At 35.9% G+C, this 24,090-nt stretch overlaps 1 protein-coding gene across 1 annotated transcript in view; it reads right to left on the bottom strand.

Moving 5' to 3' along the window:
* LOC139849709 (rust resistance kinase Lr10-like) overlaps nucleotides 1-21,970 on the bottom strand; it is a 104,080-nt gene extending 82,110 nt beyond the window's left edge. The window contains exons 1-4 of the mRNA XM_071839340.1: nucleotides 21,004-21,970; nucleotides 20,244-20,259; nucleotides 1,513-1,796; nucleotides 1,349-1,393 (exon numbers count right to left, since the gene is read on the bottom strand). Of these exons, the coding sequence (XP_071695441.1) occupies nucleotides 1,349-1,393; nucleotides 1,513-1,796; nucleotides 20,244-20,259; nucleotides 21,004-21,970 (1,312 nt within the window). The remainder of the gene's footprint in view (nucleotides 1-1,348; nucleotides 1,394-1,512; nucleotides 1,797-20,243; nucleotides 20,260-21,003) is intronic.
* Between the last annotated feature and the right edge of the window lie 2,120 nt (nucleotides 21,971-24,090).

Here is a 24,090-nt window from a genome sequence, read left to right as displayed (position 1 = left end):
GTGTTAAAATATTTGTGCACAACTCAAACTCAAGTGGCTCAACTTGCTCAACTTGATTTTGGAATTTATTGCTCAACTTGTCCAAATGGGTTTAGGCCATTATTGACCAGATTAATGGTTAAAGTGTTTAGTGGACAACTTGACATTATCTTTTGTGACATACTTGCCTAATCAAGTTGCATTTTATCTTGTTTTATTAGGTCTAGTTGTTAGTGTGTTCACATGTTGCTAGTTGTCATATTGGTGTGTTCACATGTATGCTAGTTGTCATCTAACTTTACTAGTGGGTTTAGTTGTTGGTATGTTATAATTATGTTTGCTTTAATCCTCTATATAAGGATGTAATTGTAACCTTTTGAAATTAATTCAACACATTTAGTTTTTTGTATTCTTGTTCATATTATTTCTTTAACCTTTTATTCATAGCAAATAATTTGTTGTTTTATATTTTAGTATGAAATTGGGTTCCATGATACTGTTGAATAATGATTAAGTTACGCGAAATTTGACATTTTTATAATATTTTGCGCGCCTACCATTTTTGATCATTCTCACTCATATGAGGTTCAAATAAAGTGATTCAAATGCCCACAACTCGATGAGCTTACAACTTTCGTCTTGATGACTTTCTGGGATTAATCTAAAGGAGCAGTCGTATAAACAAGCAAAAAGTTGGCTATTGAAACGGGACAAGAAGTAGCCTGATATAATATTGGGCTGCGAATTGAGAGGTGGATTTAAAAAACTCAAACACCTACATCTGATTAGGGTGACGGCTGGAATTTAGCTTCATTCGACATCAAGACTTAAGGAATTTTTTTACGCAAGTTACAAGTGAAAACCACATTAACCATCCACGTTGAAAATAAATTACAGGGACCATACTAATAATTTAGTACAAAACAGATGAAATTTTTTTTTATTATGATTTTTACTATACTACTAGTAATATATTTATATATCTAAGACCATTTGTAATGGTTAGCGGTGTCACTTCTGGTGTCACTTGCTTTTTTGCACTTTTTGGATGAGTGGGACGTGTTTCTTTTTTTTAGGTGGAGTATTGGTGGTGTTACTTTTTAAAGTTAGTTAGGAGTATTGTGATGATGTGTTAAAATAATATTGGGTTAAGTATTAAATGGGGATATAAATAATATTTATAAATCAATAAAAAAATAAAAAACAAAGAAACGGGTGTCACTTACCCCGTCTCTTTGTGACAAACGCCAAAGTGACACCATTACGGGAGGAGGGTGGTGTCACTTTTGCCACATGTGCAAAGGGACTGTGTCACTTTACACCGATACAAGTAGCCTATTAATGGAATAGGATTCAGAAGGGATATTACCTAGAATCAGTGTCAGTTTTTCTTTTCTGTGGGGTATTTCTGCAGCTAGCAAGCAAACAATCAAGAAAGATTAATTAGATTAGATTACGCATCAAATCTGGTCCGCCCAAATTTAGGACTAAACGAAGAACATAAAGCAAGAGGACGAAAAAAGCCATGAATACCTTTTTTGGTGTATAAACACTCAAAATCTCCATTGTCAGTTGTATTACAGCGGTTTCCGTACTTGTGACACTGGTCGCAGGAATTTGACAAAGGAAATGAAACACGGAATACATAAGAGAGAAGTGAGAAAATGTTGGTATCATTAAATGATAATCCTTTGCGTTGCCATTCGTCTTTGAGCGGCAACTGTATTATTTGACATTCACGCGGGAGATCATTTGGAATAATTGTATTATTGAATGGATTGTTAAAGTAGAAATTGTGATCTCGGCATCCTTTGTAGCTATTGTATATAGGTTTGCCAATATAAGCGTTGTCAAAATAACTGAGGTTTTTTGTGCATTTGAAGATAGTGATGACGGAATGTATTGAATATGAAAATAGAAGTGGGCTTGGAGAAGTAAAATTGTACATGAGCGCATTACAGCTTTCATTTTGCACAAGTTTCTCAAATGTTTCGTTTCTGATCCTGAAGGAAGAACTAGAATCCAAGTATACATAAATTTCATACTGCTGTGTACCAAATTGAAAAGTCGGAACCCTGATGATATCTTGGAATTTCTAATATCGAAGGATGGTGAAGAAAATTTGTCCGCAAGAGTTTGGAGTCAGAAGCAAGGTATTCGCTAAAGATTTCATCAGAAATAGAATCATCAGGATTCTTAATGTACAAGTTTAGTCCTTGTGATTTGTTCAGAGACTCCTTCGTAGTTTGCTCAATCAGTTTTTCAGTTTCAAACTTTTTCTGAGCTTTGCCAACATACAATTCTTTATCATCAACTTTTGGCTGTTGACGTCGTTTACAGTTTTTGTTGGTTCATTCAACTTTTCAAAATTCAGAGTATTAATTCACAGACTGGGTGCTTTTCAGAATTTCAGAATGGAAGATCATAGTTCTAAGAGATAAATGTTATATGGATACATATGACTGTTGATGTGAAAACGTTGCGAGACTCACAATACAGATTTGCTGATTCCCGGTAATTAGTATGGCAATTCTTGTTACAAGATGCGGATGAGTACATGATGAGACTCCAATAGATAAATATAGTGATTTGTCGGAGAGATTTAAGCCAATGAGCAACGAGGTTGCTGGTACATCTGTGATGCCCCGTACAAAACCATCGTATACGAATCATCAACAACAGAATCATTACAAGGTTAAGTACTATATGCTGTAATAAAAGAAGTTGCATTCACGATAAAAAGGTGACGTCATAACCGACGTCAAATGTTTTACACCAACAGTATGCCTCTACGAATAGCAAGCACGAATAAATGTATGTGACCCTTAGGTCGTTACAAAACATAGTTTCAAATGTATTACAGTCTGAATGCACTTTAAATAGTTCATGCGGTGATAATACTAGAGCAGCGGGTGTCTACGGCAAGACTAGCACGACAGGGGAAGCAAATAACCTTAAGCACCTGAGAAAAACATGCTTAAAACGTCAACACAAAGGTTGGTGAGCTATAGTTTAAGTATAACAGTATGTAAGGTAGGCCACGAGATTTCAGTGCTACAAAGAGTGTTTCAAAACAGTAATCTAAATCAGTATGTTTAAGTATATGCTCAACCGTGGGCACTCGGTAACTAACTTAACGTTTATACCCCCTGAAAGTACACTTGGCAAGTGCGTATGTCTACGAAGTATTAAACACTCGTTAAATGCTAGCGCTACTAGCCCGAGTGGGGATGTCAAACCCTATGGATCCATATCTAAGATTCGCGTTCACGGTTCAAAAACCAATGATTAAACGTTACCGAGCTAAAGGGAATGTTTATGCCGTTGTATAACCCACAGATATATAAGTTTAAGTACTCGTGCCTAGTATGTAAAACATAAAATCCGCATGTATTCTCAGTTCCCAAAATAAGTTAAAGTAAAAAGGGAATGCTATAACTCACAATGATAATGTAGTCGTAAAGTTGGTTCGGAAAAGGTGTGCAAGTAATCGGTCCGAAAGTCCTCAACCTAAGTCAAATAGTACTAAGTCCGTAAATCGTCTTAAAAGGTTTAAAAGTATGTAAATAAGGTCTTAAGGGTCATCATCATTCATCATCAAGCAAAAGGCGTAAAGTAAGTTTGGTTTATGAAAGTAGTTTAAAACAAAGGCTGACTTCAGTCAGTCACCACGGCCTCTACGCTTACTGAAATAAGGTGAGACTAGTGGCTATGGCTCCGTATATGAGTCCTTTAAGTGTGGTAAAATTTACAGAAGCAAACTCATCTTCGTTTGACCGTGGCGACGGTCTAAGTGCGAGTAGGTCAGAAATTTCTGCACAACGTTAAAAGGACATAGTGACGGTCGGAGGGCCATAAATCCTAAACCGTAACTCGGATTAAGACGAGTCCTATATGAAAAGTTATCTACTCGAACAGAGTTATTTGAAAATCATAACCACAACAGCCCAGGTCTAATGGTCTGTTACAGAAACAGCAAAACAGTAGGTAGAAGACAGAAAGCAGTAAAATAATGGGTTCCGGTGAGTTTGGTGCTTGATGTTCATCATGGTTCTCATCCTTGATGCCTATAGCTTCAAGTGTACAACTCATTGATGTGTTTAAATCATCTTTACCATGGTTTGATCATCATAACTCAAGTGCAAGTCTAAGACATGAAGCACAACTCACTTAAGTGTTGCAAGTGTTTTGATGAACCAAAGTTTCATCAAAGTCTTAGATTTAGCACATACAAGAAATGTAAAAGTAATACTAACTAAGTTTTGACAATTATGACACAAGTGTGAGTCTAAGACATGTAGATCAACTCACTTAAGAGTTGTATGAAGTTGATGAACCAAAGTTACATCAAGGTCTTAGATCTAACACTTACATGAACCTTTAAAAGTAAAAACAAGTTACAAACTTGAAGTAAACTTATGAAATCAAGATCTTGAGTTGTAGAACATAGTTCTTAGTTTGATCTTGAAGATCCAAGACTCAAAAGTCTAGATCTACCATAAGTGTACCAAGTTATAATTAAAAAGTTTCATTTACATGTTCTTGAACTAGTAAAGTTAACTTTTAGTTCAAGAGAAATGAGATCAAGACTAACTTGTAGTACTTGACCATTTAAACTAACAAACATGAAATTAAAGTGCAAGTAAATAAAATAACAAACTAATTTAAACAATTTAATGAGTTCATAGGTTGCATACTTTAAAGATTCAAGCCTAAGCTTGATCTTTAAGGAAAGTAAACTTTAAAGTTTATTTCATGAATCACAAGTATGCTTTCAACACATGAACTTTGATCTTTTGAGACAATAAATGTAGAATCATAAACTAATAAGTTTATGTTCTTGTGTTCTTGAAAATTCAAGATATTATGAAGAATGAAACTAATGAGTTTGATTCTTGTATATGTAAGTAAGTAACAAAGTAACAAGGTAACAAAGTAACAACAACAACAACTAACAAATATCAAGTAATTACACAACATCAAAGAACAAAGATGATGATGAATTGTGTAGCCAAGGCTACGGTTTTGGTTAAGAAAGAAGGAAGAAATTTATCAAGTTACTTACAAAGAAAAGGAGAGAATTGAGAGAGATATTGAAATGCAAGTTGAAGTGTTTGTGAGAATGAGAGGAAATATGAGTAAGTAATGTAAAAAAAAATAAAAATTAAACAAGCTCCCTTCTCCCTCCTATGCTACGGTCAGCAGAAATAAAGAAGGAGGAGAAGATTAGTCCACTAGTTTCTCAAGTGTTAAAGCTTAAAAGGTGGTTACAAGAGGTGCATGCATGGGGATTGTATGGTAACTAGATTCCTTAAGTAAATAACTAACTAGTTGAGTTCAAATGATGATACTTACATGTAGTAATGGGCTTAATAAGTCCACTAAGAAGTAGGGTGGGCTCTCATAAGTCTATATCATGAGTCCAAAATACTAACAAGGCCCAAGTTCAAGTATTTAACAAATAAATTCAATTAAAGCCCAAGTAACTAACTAATAACCTTAGTTAATTAAAATGATTAATAAAATTAATCATGAATGCAAATAATATCTTAAAATATTATTCGTGCAAGTTTCGTGTGTCACAAAGACGTTTCGGGCATTTAAAGTCAAGTACGGTTAATCATGGCAACACGTAAATGTAATAACATACATTCGTTTAATCACACGTATTAATAATAATTATTATTAATAAATAACGTTGGAAAATCCAGGGTCGTTACATTACCCACCTGTTAAAGAAAATTTCGTCCCGAAATTTTTAAGGAGTGTCCAATAATGGTACCGTATTCGAATAAGAAGGAGCGTATCATAGTTCCGTGAGACCCGTGGGCTCAGAAGTAAGTTATTTACCTTGAAAGGTACTTCGACGTATGAAAGTGAGGATAGGTACATGCCGTTAATTATGTCTCTTGTCCTAAGAGATCAACAAATTAATTTCGTTTCTGATTAACATGAGTATGTCATCTGAATGTACATCCACAAAAGGAAAGATGGTGTGTTTAGCCTTACAGGCATCTTCAGTGAGCTGGATGCGTGAAATGCATCATGAATGTTTCTAAACTCATTTAAAACATTGAGCGTTTATGTCGTAATAATAATCTAACAGGTAGGATGGAAAACATGGTGATCACAACCATGCGTTTTGAAGTCTGGATAGTGCTAGCCACGGATTGTACTAATCCCTTGATTTTGAAAGAAGGCCAGAGGCATAAAGAACTCGATATTTAAGAACGTTTCATTTGAATAAGTGAATTGAAACTTTAGCTGAAAGTGACCAATCGGACTTGCAAGCCATAATTATTCATAGTGTCTTCAGAACGGTCTGAACGAACAATGAGGGATATCACCTAGTTTACCATACTGCAGGTGAACCTAACCTTGGATGAAATGAAAGCACAGTTCCATAATGTAACTTCATCCTTTCAGTTATATGTTGAAGTTAGGGTTAACGTTCAACATACAGTTGTAACCAATGAAGGAAGAAAATATATAGAGTATCCACATCAGTGTCGTAAATGTTTTAAGCAGTCCCCTCCCAAGGGGTAACAAGATTTATAGGTTCTCAAAGTTTCTTATGTTACATTTCCGAAAGAAAGTCGCACGTAAGGTGTGGTCGTTGAATGAGAGTGAACTCTTCGAGCGGTTCGTTCTGAATTTATCCGTGTACTTAAGGGGATGTGCGGATGAGATGATACGTGAACCCTTGGTCCTAACGAATGGTTTACTCCGAGTGAAAAGAATCTCTAAAAATGATTTTTGTGTCTCAACATACTGATTCATAGAGATGAAGTTTACGAGGGTGTTGTAATTCGCCGTGAAGTATTGGGAACAGTAATCCACCTAGTACCTTTCCTACGATAGGGTGACCAATGAGTGTACCTCAGAAAATTGATTTATCGGCCCGCGTTTTTGTCATGTCTAGCTAAAAAAGAGAACATTTTATGGGTGCAAAGATTTTTCAATAAGTTTTATAAAACCGCCACCCAAGGTGGCTCAAGAGTTGTTTTTTTTTTTAACAAAAGATCTTAATAGTAAGTTTCATCTCTTAACAGAGGATGAGAAAAAGTGTGTTCCATACATGGTGTAGTATAATACGAAAACCTTTAATAAAATCAACTAACGGAGTTTTGAAAAACAAAACCTTTAAATGTTTGTTGTGACAATGTAAACGGAACGAAGTTCCTAGTAAATTTAGAAGCAGGTACAACGTGTACCATTTTGCACCAAAACCATTTGACTTAAGTTGAATAACTCGATAAAGGAGCGGGTTTTAAATAATTTTCAGATATAACTTAGTATCAAAGTAAGCAAGTATAAATTTATACATATATGATTTTACAAATCATACAAGTGACCGAAAATTTTTTAGTATTTTCATTGTCTGTAAATCTTGTGAGGACCGCACAAATAAACAACGTGTAAAAATTTTGATAATCACAGTTTTCGTATTTCAAAGGTTGCGAGTTGAAAAACATTGAGTGGAAAAGCTTTGAATCATAGGGTGACCAAGTACTAGGTAATGAAAACTAATGACATAAATGTAGTTTTGGTAATTATCAGGACACCAGTCTTTGGCCAAAAATATTTACGTGCGAAGCCGTTGCTAAAAGTGAGGTACGAAAGATAGAGCACGAGGATGAGAAGTCAATTGCTTCTTGAATTTGCAAAGTGCCAAACAGGTCGTGACTAATAATAGAGTCGGATTACTGATGGTGTTAATATCACTAGATGAGAGTTCCTTGGAATGAGTCAGGGCTTAGAGTTATGTAAGAAGGAGCATTGTTCCAACAGGTGTGGTGAAATAGATCCATGGGGTAACGCAAAAATTTTGAATGGTGTAAGTGTTAGTGGATGCCCGAAGGCCTTGCATGACGTGATTGTCAGTGCCTTTATCACATACACACGAATCTCTCAATTTTGATGGTTATAAAGCCTTTATGATGACTTGGATACGGATAACACGAAAAGTTTTATATAATAAACAACGAAAGTTTTATAGAAATTGTTTATGGTGACAATGTATGAGAAGGAACGAAGTTCTTAGTAAATTAGGGTTATGTACAACACGCACCGTTCAAAGTATAATACCTTTTAAATGAAAGATTTGATTTGTAAAAGTGAAAGTAAAGTTTCATATGTATTTGTCAAAAGTAATCATTTACTTTATTTTATATAACGGGTACGATTTCAAAAATTTGTATGAATGGCAAACAGAATAAATTTATTTTTATAAAGCTTTGAGAGGATAGCACAGTAAAAATAATGTGTGTAAAGTTTTGGCAAACAAAATTTCATATTTCGGAGGTTACAAGTTGGAAAAGGTTGATGAGAATCGAGTAAAAGACTTTTGAAAATTGCGAGTGATATTTGAGGTAATAAAAACTATTAAATTTATATGTGTTTGACGACTATTAGTAGGACATAAGTCCTTTGACCAAAAATGCTTAAGTGTGAAGTTGTTGCTTATAAGTGAGATACGAATGGGAGAGTATGAGGATGAGAGTTAACAACCCATCGATCTTAGGAAAATTTCGAACTGGTATGACTAATATCGAAGTAAGAAGGATGATGTTGTGGTTATCATCGAATAAGAAGTTTCTCGTAATAAGTTAGGGTTTAGAGTTGCATAAGAATGAGTATCAAATGAGATTCTTGGGAATTCTTCTATATAGAATTTGAATTGTTGAAGTGACGGAATACAATTCCTTTAAGTATCGTTGTGCCAGTTTGTCCATTGTATCGGTTTCTTTCATGGCTAGAAAGTGAGCAATTTTGGCGAGATGGTCAGTAATAACCCAGATGGTGTCCTAACCGCGTACTGTCTCTGGTAGTTTAGTGATGAATTTCTTCCCATTTCCATTGTGGGATTTCAGGTGGTTGTCATGTAACTAATAAGGTTTAGTTTTCGGGCTATCTCTCTTCCCAATAGTTTCACCATTCTTGCGAGGTATAGAAATAAATTTTTCCCATTATGAATAAATTCCGCTTTCATTCTTGAGAGTCAGTTTGTTCCAACTATTTTATCAAAGCTTCCTAGCTCGATGAGTATTAGGTAAATCTTAAAGTTCATCCCAAATCAAATCTTACTATACTACTGTGAAAAATTCTATCAATCTTCTCAAATAACATATGCTCGTACGTGGGTAACTAATCCTTTTCAACTACCACATTAAAACTCCCAAGTTTGGTTAATATGAGGTCATCTCCAAATGACCCACCTGTTAATCTTAAAGTACTACCTTAAATTATTCCTCTATCTTTCTCAACTTACTATTTGCTTATCCTATAGAATATTTAACCCTCATGGTTGGTATTGGCTTATTAGTCATAACACTAAGGTTCTAGTCATAAGGTTTCTATTGCTCCAGTATTAAACAACCTCAAGGCAATGAAACGTTGTGATGAAACGTACCCCAACTAAATCAGGATCCATGCAAGTCTCAATAACGATTGCTTTACCGCAGGTAATTTTAAAGTTTTTCCTATATGAGAACTTTTCCTCAAATGTCCAGGGTGTCGATATCCATTAACAAATTTTCGGGTTTTCAATTCTGCAAACGAGGCCCTTCTTGTATAGTATATAGGCTACGTGGTTATTCTTTCCCTATTTTTAACAGGCTATAATGCGTATGCTCAAGTGAATCCTGCCAAAGTTTTCCCTGGATCACCTCATATTCCTCATGTAGTAACATTGGAACTTCTGCATGATTTACTTCAATATTATCACGCTGGCCTGGCGTCATTATATTGTATTAAATCGTACGTTCATTCCAATATCACTTCATATGGTCAATGTAACGTGATTACTTCAAGTTCTACCCAATTTCATCTAATGGTGCTTTAACTATGTTATCTCAAACAGAATCGGCATAACTAATCTCACAGTTTCTCGATGTGGGTGTGTAGGTTCCGTAGATCATGTATTAATGCCTAAGTGCTCTGAAATTTCTTTGATATATTCGGGTCCAAGTAACATCGTTAGATTACTTTCTACAAATTCGATCTGGGTCTTGTTTCGAGTTGTACGTGTAGCAAGTAGTGATACGATATGTCTCGAGGCGACTCCCAAGTCTTTGGGTATGACTGTGCATCAGTAGAAGATGCTATGACCTTGTTAAAGGGGAATGCCTTCCCGGCTTCTCCAATACCTAAGTATAGAAGTGTCGTTAGGTCGTCGAGTAGTGGTGAAGAATGAAAGAGATGAGTGATGGTCATGAAAGCGTACAGGGCATGTGTCAACTGAACAATCTTCTAGATTGCGTGAAGTAATGTTTTGATCTTCGGAACGGTGGAGCAGTAGTAACAGGTGGATTACACTACTAGTTCTTAAAACATCTGAACCGGGAAAGATAGGTTCTCCAAGTCGGCATAGCGAATAGTAGACATGTAGCAAGAGTGTAATCAGGCATAACAACTACAGCAGCCTAGATCGTCTACAGCAGCACGTAGCATGGCGATAGTAACAGTATCATACCGAGGTAACATGCTAAAGGCGGATAGTAGCATGCAGTAATATAACACAGTAGCATGCAATCGAAAGCGAAAAATAGCATGCAGTAGTGAAACCACATAGTAGCATACGGCATATAGTAGTAAAAGTAAGCAGCAACATGCAGTAAGTTCAGCGGAAACAAGTAAACTAGCAAGTTGTAGATTAGTCCTATTAGTGAATCCTACTCGGGTCGGTCTTAGACTCCCTAATGCAACCTAATTCCCTACAACCAATGCTCTGATACCAAATGTGATGCCCCGTACAAAACCATCGTATACGAATCATCAACAACAGGATCATTACAAGGTTAAGTACTATATGCTGTAATAAAAGAAGTTGCATTCACGATAAAAAGGTGACGTCATAACCGACGTTAAATGTTTTACACCAACAGTATGCCTCTACGAATAGCAAGCACGAATAAATGTATGTGACCCTTAGGTCGTTACAAAACATAGTTTCAAATGTATTACAGTCTGAATGCACTTTAAATAGTTCATGCGGTGATAATACTAGAGCAGCGGGTGTCTACGGCAAGACTAGCACGACAGCGGAAGCAAATAACCTTAAGCAACTGAGAAAAACATACTTAAAACGTCAACACAAAGGTTGGTGAGCTATAGTTTAAGTATAACGGTATGTAAGGTAGGCCACGAGATTTCAGTGCTACAAAGAGCGTTTCAAAACAGTAATCCAAATCAGTATGTTTAAGTATATGCTCAACCGTGGGCACTCGGTAACTAACTTAACGTTTATACCCCCTGAAAGTACACTTGGAAAGTGCGTATGTCTACGAAGTATTAAACACTTGTTAAATTCTAGCGCTACTAGCCCGAGTGGAGATGTCAAACCCTATGGATCCATATCTAAGATTCGCGTTCACGGTTCAAAAACCAATGATTAAACGTTACCGAGCTAAAGGGAATGTTTATGCCGTTGTATAACCCACACATATATAAGTTTTAGTACTCATTCCTAGTATGTAAAACATAAAATCCGCATGTATTCTCAGTTCCCAAAATAAGTTAAAGTAAAAAGGGAATGCTATAACTCACAATGATAATGTAGTCGTAAAGTTGGTTCGGAAAAGGTGTGCAAGTAATCGGTCCGAAAGTCCTCAACCTAAGTCAAATAGTACTAAGTCAGTAAATCATCTTAATAGGTTTAAAAGTATGTAAATAAGGTCTTAAGGGTCATCATCATTCATCATCAAGCAAAAGGCGTAAAGTAAGTTTTGTTTATGAAAGTAGTTTAAAACAAAGGCTGACTTCAGTCAGTCACCACGGACTCTACCCTTACTGAAATAAGGTGAGACCAGTGGCTATGGCTCCGTATATGAGTCCTTTAAGTGTGGTAAAATTTACAGAAGCAAACTCGTCTTCGTTTGACCGTGGCAACGGTCTAAGTACGAGTAGGTCAGAAATTTCTGCACAACGTTAAAAGGACATAGTGACGGTCGGAGGGCCATAAATTCTAAACCTTAACTCGGATTAAGACGAGTCCTATATGAAAAGTTATCTACTCGAACAGAGTTATTTGAAAATCATAACCACAACAGCCCAGGTCTACTGGTCTGTTACATAAACAGCAAAACAGTAGGTAGAAGACAGAAAGCAGTAAAATAATGGGTTCCGGTGAGTTTGGTACTTGATGTTCATCATGGTTCTCATCCTTGATGCCTATAACTTCAAGTGTACAACTCACTGATGTGTTTACATCATCTTTACCATGGTTTGACCATCATAACCCAAGTGCAAGTCTAAGACATGAAGCACAACTCACTTAAGTGTTGCAAGTGTTTTGATGAACCAAAGTTTCATCAAATTCTTAGATTTAGCACATACAAGAAATGTAAAAGTAATACTAACTAAGTTTTGACAATTATGACACAAGTGTGAGTCTAAGACATGTAGATCAACTCACTTAAGAGTTGTATGAAGTTGATGAACCAAAGTTACATCAAGGTCTTAGATCTAACACTTACATGAACCTTTAAAAGTAAAAACAAGTTACAAACTTGAAGTAAACTTATGAAATGAAGATCTTGAGTTGTAGAACATAGTTCTTAGTTTGATCTTGAAGATCCAAGACTCAAAAGTCTAGATCTACCATAAGTGTACCAAGTTATAATTAAAAAGTTTCATTTACATGTTCTTGAACTAGTAAAGTTAACTTTTAGTTCAAGAGAAATGAGATCAAGACTAACTTGTAGTACTTGACCATTTAAACTAAGAAACATGAAATTAAAGTGCAAGTAAATAAAATAACAAACTAATTTAAACAAGTTAATGAGTTCATAGGTTGCATACTTTAAAGATTCAAGCCTAAGCTTGATCTTTAAGGAAAGTAAACTTTAAAGTTTATTTCATGAATCACAAGTATGCTTTCAACACATGAACTTTGATCTTTTGAGACAATAAATGTAGAATCATAAACTAATAAGTTTATGTTCTTGTGTTCTTGAAAATTCAAGATATTATGAAGAATGAAACTAATGAGTTTGATTCTTGCATATGTAAGTAAGTAACAAAGTAACAAGGTAACAAAGTAACAACAACAACAACTAACAAATATAAAGTAATTACACAACATCAAAGAACAAAGATGATGATGAATTGTGTAGCCAAGGCTACGGTTTTGGTTAAGAAAGAAGGAAGAAATTTATCAAGTTACTTACAAAGAAAAGGAGAGAATTGAGAGAGATATTGAAATGCAAGTTGAAGTGTTTGTGAGAATGAGAGGAAATATGAGTAAGTAATGTAAAAAAAAATTAAACAAGCTCCCTTCTCCCTCCTATGCTACGGTCAGCAGAAATAAAGAAGGGGGAGAAGATTAGTCCACTAGTTTCTCAAGTGTTAAAGCTTAAAAGGTGGTTACAAGAGGTGCATGCATAGGGATTGTATGGTAACTAGATTCCTTAAGTAAATAACTAACTAGTTGAGTTCAAATGATGATACTTACATGTAGTAATGGGCTTAATGAGTCCACTAAGAAGTAGGGTGGGCTCTCATAAGTCTATATCATGAGTCCATAATACTAACAAGGCCCAAGTTCAAGTATTTAACAAATAAATTCAATTAAAGTCCAAGTAACTAACTAATAACCTTAGTTAATTAAAATGATTAATAAAATTAATCATGAATGCAAATAATATCTTAAAATATTATTCGTGCAAGTTTCGTGTGTCACAAAGACGTTTCGGGCATTTAAAGTCAAGTACGGTTAATCATGGCAACATGTAAATGTAATAACATACATTCATTTAATCACACGTATTAATAATAATAATTATTAATAAATAATGTTGGAAAATCCAGGGTCGTTACAACGTCTACTGGTAATATGATGGAATATAAAAAGTTCCCCGGTAACAATAAAAGAGCACGCATATATATCAAGGTTATAATAAGGTTGTTTCAAACGAAAAGTCGAAGTTGACTTGCTGAAGCTGTGACAAAAGTGGCTAATTTGAAAAGGAATTACAAAGTTATTTTCGGTAATAACAACGCCAAAGGAATTAGCACAACTATGTTTTAAACGTTTACTCAGGTTCCAAGAGTTTTTCAGGTGCATAACTGTAGTGACCCGAACTTTTCCATGTTTATATAGATATTAAATGAAATTGTTATTTACATGATTAAGTGTTTCCAACATATTAAGCAATCAAACTTGTTAAGACTTGATTAATTGAAATAGGTTTCATATAGACAATTGACCACCCAAGTTGACCGGTGATTCACGAACGTTAAAACTTGTAAAAACTATACGATGACATACATATGGTTATATATATAGTTAACATGATTTTATTATAAGTATGTATCTCATTAGGTATTTTAACAATGAGTTATATACATAAAAATGAGACTATTAATTTAAGAAACTCGAAAACGATATATATAACGATTATCGTTATAACAACGTCTTACTAGGTACATATGAATCATATTAAGATATTGATACACTTGGTTAATTATTTTAAATGATATGTAAATATATTATTAAGTGTATTAACAATGAAACACATATGTAAAAATAAGACTACTAACTTAATGATTTCGAAACGAGACATATATGTAACGATTATCGTTGTAATTACATTTAACTGTATATATATCATACTAAGATATATTATATATCATAATATCATGATAATATAACAATTTAACATCTCATTTGTTATAATAAACAATGGGTTAACAACATTCAACAAGATCGTTAACCTAAAGGTTTCAAAACAACATTTACATGTAACGACTAACGATGACTTAACGACTCAGTTAAAATGTATATACATGTAGTGTTTTAATATGTATTCATACACTTTTGAAAGACTTCAAGACACTTATCAAAATACTTCTACTTAACAAAAATGCTTACAATTACATCCTCGTTCAGTTTCATCAACAGTTCTACTCGTATGCACCCGTATTCATACTCGTACAATACACAGCTTTTAGATGTATGTACTATTGGTATATACACTCCAATGATCAGCTCTTAGCAGCCCATGTGAGTCACCTAATACATGTGGGAACCATCATTTGGCAACTAGCATGAAATATCTCATAAAATTACAAAAATATGAGTAATCATTCATGACTTATTTACATGAAAACAAAATTACATATCCTTTATATCTAATCCATACACCAACGACCAAAAATACCTACAAACACTTTCATTCTTCAATTTTCTTCATTTAATTGATCTCTCTTAAGTTCTATCTTCAAGTTCTATGTGTTCTTCATAAATTCCAAAAGTTCTAGTTTCATAAAATCAAGAATACTTCCAAGATTGCAAGTTTACTTCCAAGTTTTCTAAATCCATTCCAAGTAATCATCCTAGATCAAGAAACCTTTGTTACTTAGAGTAGGTTATCTTTCTAATACAAGGTAATAATCATATTCAAACTTTAATTCAATTTCTATAACTATGACAATCTTATTTCGAGTGGAAATCTTACTTGAAATTGTTTTCGTGTCATGATTCTGCTTCAAGAACTTTCAAGCCATCCAAGGATCCTTTGAAGCTAGATCTATTTTTTTCATTTCCAGTAGGTTTATCCAAGGAACTTGAGGTAGTAATGATGTTCATAACATCATTTGATTTATACATATAAAGCTATCTTATTCGAAGGTTTAAACTTGTAATCACTAGAACATAGTTTAGTTAATTCTAAACTTGTTCGCAAATAAAAGTTAATCCTTCTAAATTGACTTTTAAAATCAACTAAACACATGTTCTATATCTATATGATATGCTAACTTAATGATTTAAAACCTGGAAACACGAAAAACACCGTAAAACCGGATTTACGCTGTCGTAGTAACACCGCGGGCTGCTTTGGGTTAGTTAATTAAAAACTATGATAAACTTTGATTTAAAAGTTGTTATTCTGGGAAAATGATTTTTATTATGAACATGAAACTATATCCAAAAATTATGGTTAAACTCAAAGTGGAAGTATGTTTTCTAAAATGGTCATCTAGACGTCGTTCTTTCAACTAAAATGACTACCTTTACAAAAATGATTTGTAACTTATTTTTCCGACTATAAACCTATACTTTTTCTGTTTAGATTCATAAAATAGAGTTCAATATGAAACCATAGCAATTTGATTCACTTCAAACGGATTTAAAAGGAAAAAGATATGGGTAAAACAAGATTGGATAATTTTTCTCATTTTAGCTACGTGAAAATTGGTAACAAATCTATTCCAACCATAACTTAATCAACTTGTATTGTATATTATGTAATCTTGAGATACCATAGACACGTATACAATGTTTTGACCTATCATGTCGACACATCTATATATATTTCGGAACAACCATAGACACTCTATATGTGAATGTTGGAGTTAGCTATACAGGGTTGAGGTTGATTCTAAAATATATATAGTTTGAGTTGTGATCAATACTGAGATACGTATACACTGGTTCGTGGATTGATTCAAGATAATATTTATCGATTTATTTCTGTACATCTAACTGTGGACAACTAGTTGTAGGTTACTAACGAGGACAGCTGACTTAATAAACTTAAAACATCAAAATATATTAAAAGTGTTGTAAATATATTTTGAAAATACTTTGATATATATGTATATATTGTTATAGGTTCGTGAATCAACCAGTGGCCAAGTCTTACTTCCCGACGAAGTAAAAATCTGTGAAAGTGAGTTATAGTCTGATGTGTGAAATCTAGTATATAAATTTATCACTGGAAATATGCCTGGTTTAAAGATTACTACACACTAACGGGCAGTGTACCCGATCGTGCAATAGTATAAAAATGGTAATTCCAAGATCGTTCCAAGGACAGTATTAACGTGAGAATTAAGTTTGTAAATAAAAGTAAACTAAGTTAAACTATGAAAATCGAAAGTACGAGATAGTTTGTTTTGCGGCTATTTAACGATTAGCCAAATCAAGATAGCTTTGAAAATAAAAGACAATATTTTTGGTTTTTAAGTTTAAATAAAAGAAATGCAGACTCGACAGAAAAATAAAGATATTTGAATTCAATGGATAAAAAAATGTTCGCCTAGATATCCTATTCGCAGTGTTGGATGATTTGTTATTAAGCACTAGTTCTATTAATCAATGCACGCAATTACAGAGTCGGTTTACCCAGAGTTCTCTTTTAGCAAACACATCAAACTAGGACTTATTGGCTTAGGGTTCCCTTTCACCAAAAACTATCTTTCGTTTGTGACTTAGTAACTAGCTAATTACAAGATTAAGATTCAATTGGTTACGCGTTCGCTCCACACAATTCACCCCTATTTTGTTCAATTACGTTACTCGGTTTACCCCCTTGGTCCAGTAAGCACCCAATCGGTTAAGACAAATCAATTGGGAATTAGATCACTAAATTGAAACAGGGTTCCCTTTGTTCAAACAAGATTCACTAATCAACCTAGTATCAATAATTAACACCCACAAGAATGGTTCTTAATCAAAACTCATAATTATTATCATGCATCAATTAATAAAACCTCAAAGTAACATCCAAACACTTGCAAATATTCAATCTAGACAAACATTAAGAGTTTAGCCTACAATCATGGCTGAAATCAAAATAACAATCAAAAACATAGAGAAATTCATTGTTGATAACAAAAGAATAAACCTAATCAAAGATTGAAATCTGAACGATACACGAATCGAGACTTGTTCCCGGAATGATTAGTACCTTAGAATGACCTTGAAGATCTCCAAAAATCACCTAAGTTCGTCAAAAAGTGGCTGGAATTCGTCAGGATACGATTATGATAAATTAGGGTATAATTCGGGCTTTTATAGGAGAAGATTTCTGAACCCGGATACATCCCCGCGCGGCGCGCCATATGACCCGCGCGGCGCGCCGATTGTCTGGAAACTCACATTTTGTTTTCTGATATGCTCGAACTGTTTTTATAGTTAAATGGCGCGGCGCGCGCCTATTTGGAGCGGCGCTCCATTATCAGATTACTGAAACGAGCTGAAAATCATCATACTAACACCAAAACTCGAACCGAATCAAACCTTTTCACTTGTAAACATCGAAACACATCCAAAACCATCAAATAACATCAAATTTAACCTTCTTGGTCTTGGAACTCAAACTTTCACAACTTTAACCAAAATAACTCCAAATCGTATCCAAAAGGACCAAAATGTACCCGATATCGCTAAGGAAAATGCATATGAAATACACGATATCAAACAACCCCACACTAGAGTTTTGCTTGCCCTCAAGCAATGAAACTCGATAATAATCTTCTACAATAAAATAACATCTTCAAACATATTTGTAGAACCAAACGAACAAGAAACCAAACAAGCAACTAGCGTGGGCACGATTTGGAGTAAATAACAACCATGGTTCCCACTTGCATTCCCCCTTGTAACTTCCCAAACCGCAAACAATATGTAACGGATATAAAAAATAATCTCGATAACGTACCATAATGATGAAGCAGAGAATCTCGAATCATAAGATAAGTCTTCAATAGCATCGGGAATCAAGTGGGAACCAAGCACCAAAGATGTAACAATCGAACATGTGTGCCAAGAGAACGTACGGGCTACCCCGCAATTGGTCAAGCCAAGCCTCCCACAGTACCTAACATCGCGAGATGTCGGTAGAAAATAATGTGCTTAGGAGGATACACATTACGTCCAGATATCATCGATGGTTATGAGGTAACCGTCTAATCCGTTAAGTCAATCATAAAGATTGAAGTTCATCAGGCTTAAAAGCTGATATCTTACCTTTCCGGAGGTTATCCACTGGGAATCTGATCAATCACTGACATTTTGTGTATCATGGTGCGCTTCCCATTAAGCTAGCAAATCTCCCTCATTGAGATAAGCTTCGACTACCAGTTTCCCTGTTTGATGTTGAGGCCTGGTAGATTTCCAGTCGATTTTAGCAATGACTTTTCAAGATTTTTCGTCACCCTACAACTGGTCTGGACTACAACTTCTGAAATGAATCAGCAAGTGTGTCGTTCGGGAGACTTGACTCCCTTTAGGATGGAGTGGATTCATCCTGTATGGTCATAAAAGGTGGTCGAGCGCATACATTGTCCTTGTTAGGAGAAACAATGAAGACCGCCCTATAAAGTTTTCGATCTAGCGTATGGTCCGGCTTCGACCACACGATCCAATCACCGTTCATACGGTTGACACCCGTTTTTGTACAAGTGACCTACGTATGAACTGAATGTTCATGTAGGATTTCACATTCAAAATAATGAACGTGTTTTGAAAGTTCAAGACTTTCTCCTCTAACAGTACCTCATCGTGAAATGATGGGTAATGAAATGGCACGCTTAAGAGGTATACGTACCAAGTAGGACGGTCGGAAGACTTTACTTCCTTAAATGAGTGGATCTGAATCACTCGGAAGTGCCAATCTGTTTCAATTGACACCGGTTTTGAAAAATCCCGAAAACCTTCGGGTTCCATAGCTTTTGGCTATGGGTTGTGTTGTCTAAGCAAACACAAGCACGTAGCTATTGCTCCTGAAAAGGACAGCACTGGTGAAGCTCAAAGCTCCTCTTCCCACAGTATCACATCATTAAATGATGCAATAATAAAATGATATAGTTTCGGAAGTATGCTATACCAAGTAACCAAAAGTTTTTGATCTGGCACGTGATTCGGTCACAATCACGCTATGCAATCACCGCTCTCTCACGGTTTACACCCGTTTTGGTACAGGTGACCTACTATTGAGTTCCCCGAACTCGTAGGATTTCATGTTCAATGGTAATGAACATGTGGAACAACCTTGGCTTCTTTAAACATCATGAAATATAAATTCCAAGCCATACTTAAACAAAGGTTTTGGTCGAATTTTTAACTACTTTTATATATTTTTTTTTTTCTTTTTAACTAACTAATTTTTTTCATTTTTTTTTTTATTTTCCCCTAAATTTTTCAATTTTTTATGACCAAAACCCCGTGAAACGTCAAGTCTTTTAAATATCAAAACCAAAATAATGATGATTCTATTAATAACTAACCCGAGAGATTTTACATCCCCCACCCCACACTTGAGATCAAGTAATGTCCCCATTACTGGAGATCAAAAATGGATTAAAATCAAAAGGGTAAGAAAAATAAAAACTTATCGAGTATAACCACAGATCGTGGAATGACAGTGACAGATGGCGCTGAACTGACTGCCAGCATAAGAACATCGTCCATTCCCGATCCTCACACCAATACCATCATTAAAGTAGTTTTGCTGAACTTAATGCCAGACTTGAAATACCGTTTCTCCAACACACCTAAGAAAAAGCAAAACACACCAAATACATAAATGGGAACAAGGTGGTACCACCCGGTACCGAAACGCCTTATCCCTAATAAGTCTCAAGGTACATCATACGAAAAATAAAAAAAATAAAAAATAGTCAAGTACAACCAAATCGAAATGGAAATAGTTTAAACAAATACAACAATAATACGTGCAACACATCAATCGCTTCCCGGCCAAAAATCTCTCAACGGGTCCCAAGTCACGCCATAAGTATCTTGGCATGCTTGATACGGGTCATAAGACGGATCCGGTCTCGGAGGCGTCACGGCGGTGTAGTCCGGAATAGTGGTTTGCGTAGGAATGTACGCATCCGGCACACGACGCATCTGCCGTTGGAGCTGCCTCTGATGAATTTCCCACTGATTGTGGGCCCGAATCCCTCGAACATCATACTCTATCCTGTCAACACGTTCGCCCAAATTACCAACCTCTGTCCGAACCTGACCCAAACTCGTGTTAAGCGACCCATAGTTACCCTGATGCCACGTCATCAACTCCTGATTATGACGGCGCTGTTCGTCATACATACGCTGATTATGCGCAACCTGATCATTATAAAATGTACGACTATCTTGGAACTCAAGATGCAGCCCGTCAACACTATTCACCAACCCATTAAAAGCTTCCTCATCGGGAGTCCATACTCCCCGAACATTACCACTAGAACTCCCTGCTTCATACGTGGACCCAATACCACGTCCTCTACCTTGACCTTGCTGTTGCTGTTGCTGTTGACCTTGACCCTGTGGTTGTTCTTCATCCTCTACCAAAACCCAACCGTTCGGTCCTCGCCTAATAAAATCGGCTTTAGCGAAAAACAAAATGTTTGTTACCATTGCTTCGACCCCCGTGATAGTACACCTATCAGTAGGCACAGAAAATGCCTCAGCTATACGTGTCACAAAATGGCCCCCTAACAACGGGCGCTCGGGACGATTATCTTCACCGATTTCCTGAAACCAGGACCCCAACATAGTCGGCACATCAATTGCCTCTCTCGCTTTTATCTGCTGGAGGATCCAAAGATCCTTTCGTTTAATTTTGTTTGCATTTCTCCGGGCCATGAACATAGTAGCAATCATTTTAAAAAGAATACGGTCCACCGGACGTCGAAGATTAGACTGAATGCTTCTACTAGAACTGAACGCCCTAACCCCCGGATTAATAATCGTTGGCCAATACTCACTTTCACTAAACTCGCCGTCACCGAAAACCCGGCACCCCAACAAATGGTACTGTAAATCTATATCATCATTTAACTCGGGGTACAAACCCAACGCCCGAGCTAACTCAACCTTACTCATTCGACGGTCCGCCCCGCCAAGCCTAAATGTCAAAAAGTCCGAATCACGAGGAGCAACTCGGGGCCGACAACTTACGGTCGAAAAGAACTCAACAGTCAATTGCTCATAAACATCTTCGTTAATCTCAAACAAACGCTCATACGGTCTCAACTCATTACCGCTATAAGTAACCCATAAGTAACCACGCAATTCTCGATAAGCATGAACACTTTCATTTCGAAGTTGCGTCCAATCCAAGTAGTAAGTTTGCTCAATCGGACGAGCAAGATTGATGTTAAACCTTTGTTCCAAATCCTCAATATTACCAACTTGGGTCAACCACAATTCAGGGTTGTTCGGTGGTTGCTGTGGTTGGTTACCTCTTGTTCTATACATTCATGAAACAAGTAAGAAAACAAACACAAAACTCAAAAGTTAGTGTTAGTTATCATAATAAGCACCAAACACCTTTACAATCAATCCTTGTTTCATGTTAATTCACCTTCAAAAACAATTACGAACTAAACAAAACAACTCTTGTGAAAACTTTTTCAAAAACACACTCTCAACCAAATCACATTATCCATCAAAACAAATAACTCATAATCTTATTCATCAAACAACATAACCAAAACATGACCAACATGATTACTTATAACTCTTTTAAATTCCAAAAATACAATCAACTTCATCATGTTAGCAACTTTCAACAAATTCAACAACCATCAAACAACAGCTTCATCTCAATTCAAAATCATATGCTTAATCATCACTAGCATGGCATATCACATAATTGGAACAATGTAGCTCAAGTCATTCAAAACAAATTGACCCGCCCATATGGACACTACCCCACACTAGTTCAAAAACATATGAACAATTCAAAGAACATCACACTTTCAAGCAATAAACCCCTTTTTACTTACAAAATTCGGACCTTTACCCCTACAAACCCTAGGTTCATGTTAAACTTCTAAAAACACCAACTTTAGCATAAAATCAAAGCATATAAACAATATCTAACAAAAACCCATGACTAATTGAATCATATAACCCAAATTAAAGCAACCCCACACTAATTCATCAAGACAATTAAGAATTAAACAAGCAATTAACATATAATAAGATGAAATTAGTAAAGAAAGGAACAAATTCGGACCTTCTTGGGTGCCATTCTTGAAAGATTAAGGTTACTTGAAACAAGAAATTAAACTTTAAGATTTAGGGTTTTGTAAGATCAAAGGATTTGTAGGTGTTTAAGAGATGTAAGAATGAAAATAATTGAAGTAAAAAGGACTAAATACAGCTGGTCACCCGTTTCTAAATTGTGTGGATGTAAAAATTCGGATTGACTTTAAATAAACACCCAAAAACAGCTGGCTGACAGGGTTCCGCGCGGCGCTCCAAAAGCTCGCGCGGCGCGCAGTTTGATCGCGCGGCGCTCCAAAGAGTTGCGCGGCGCGCCGAATAACTAAAAATTTATGCCGAGCTGTTTTCAGAAACTGGTACTTCAGATATACTCAAGTGGCGCGGCGCGCCCCTTATTGGAGCGGCGCTCCACTTACTGTATCATCAAAAATCCGCATTTTTAAGCAATAAAACCCAATTCTCTCACCATAATATCACCAAACTATCCCCAATAAAAACCAAACATGATCGTATTGCACATATTATCAAACTAGCACCAAAAATATACAAACTTTACAACAACGTGAACCTTATTTAACGAGTCGTTCACACGACTCGTCCCCAACTTCAAGTGGCGTTGGTGTCGGGTTCAACGTGAACCTCGTCATCAATCACTAACGGACCATCAAAATACTTCTTCACACGATGTCCGTTAACCTTAAAGGTAATACCATTCGCATTTTTTAACTCAATCGTACCGTATGGGTACACCTTAACAACCTCAAATGGTCCCGTCCACCGGGACTTAAGTTTTCCCGGTAAAAGCTTCAATCTAGAGTTAAACAAAAGCACTCGGTCGCCTTCGTTAAACTCTTTTGGACCCTTTAACTTCCTATCATGCCATTGCTTGGTCTTTTCTTTATAAATCAATGAATTCTCGTACGCATCAAGGCGTAACTCACCAAGCTCATTCAATTGCCCCGCCCTTAGGCGTCCGGCTTCCTTCAAATCTAAATTGCACTTTTGAAGTGCCCACATAGCTTTATGCTCAATCTCCAACGGGAGATGGCACGCTTTCCCATAAACCAACCGATAAGGAGTGGTACCAAGTGGCGTTTTGAAAGCGGTTCTAAACGCCCACAAAGCTTCATCGAGCTTATTTGCCCACTCCTTCGGATTCGAACCCACAGTTTTCTCAAGAATACTTTTAAGAGCTCGATTTGTATTCTCAACTTGTCCGCTCGTTTGGGGATGGTATGAAGTAGAAACTTTATGGAGAACTCCATATCGCTTCAATACCTTCTCCATTTGGGCGTTACAAAAATGAGTACCCCTATCACTAATTAAAGCTTTAGGAGTTCCAAATCGAGAGAATAAACGCTTAAGGA

This window comes from Rutidosis leptorrhynchoides, chromosome 5 (genome assembly GCF_046630445.1).
Source record: "Rutidosis leptorrhynchoides isolate AG116_Rl617_1_P2 chromosome 5, CSIRO_AGI_Rlap_v1, whole genome shotgun sequence".
NCBI classification, from domain to species: Eukaryota; Viridiplantae; Streptophyta; class Magnoliopsida; order Asterales; family Asteraceae; genus Rutidosis; species Rutidosis leptorrhynchoides.
This window is presented reverse-complemented; position numbering and strand designations above follow the sequence as displayed.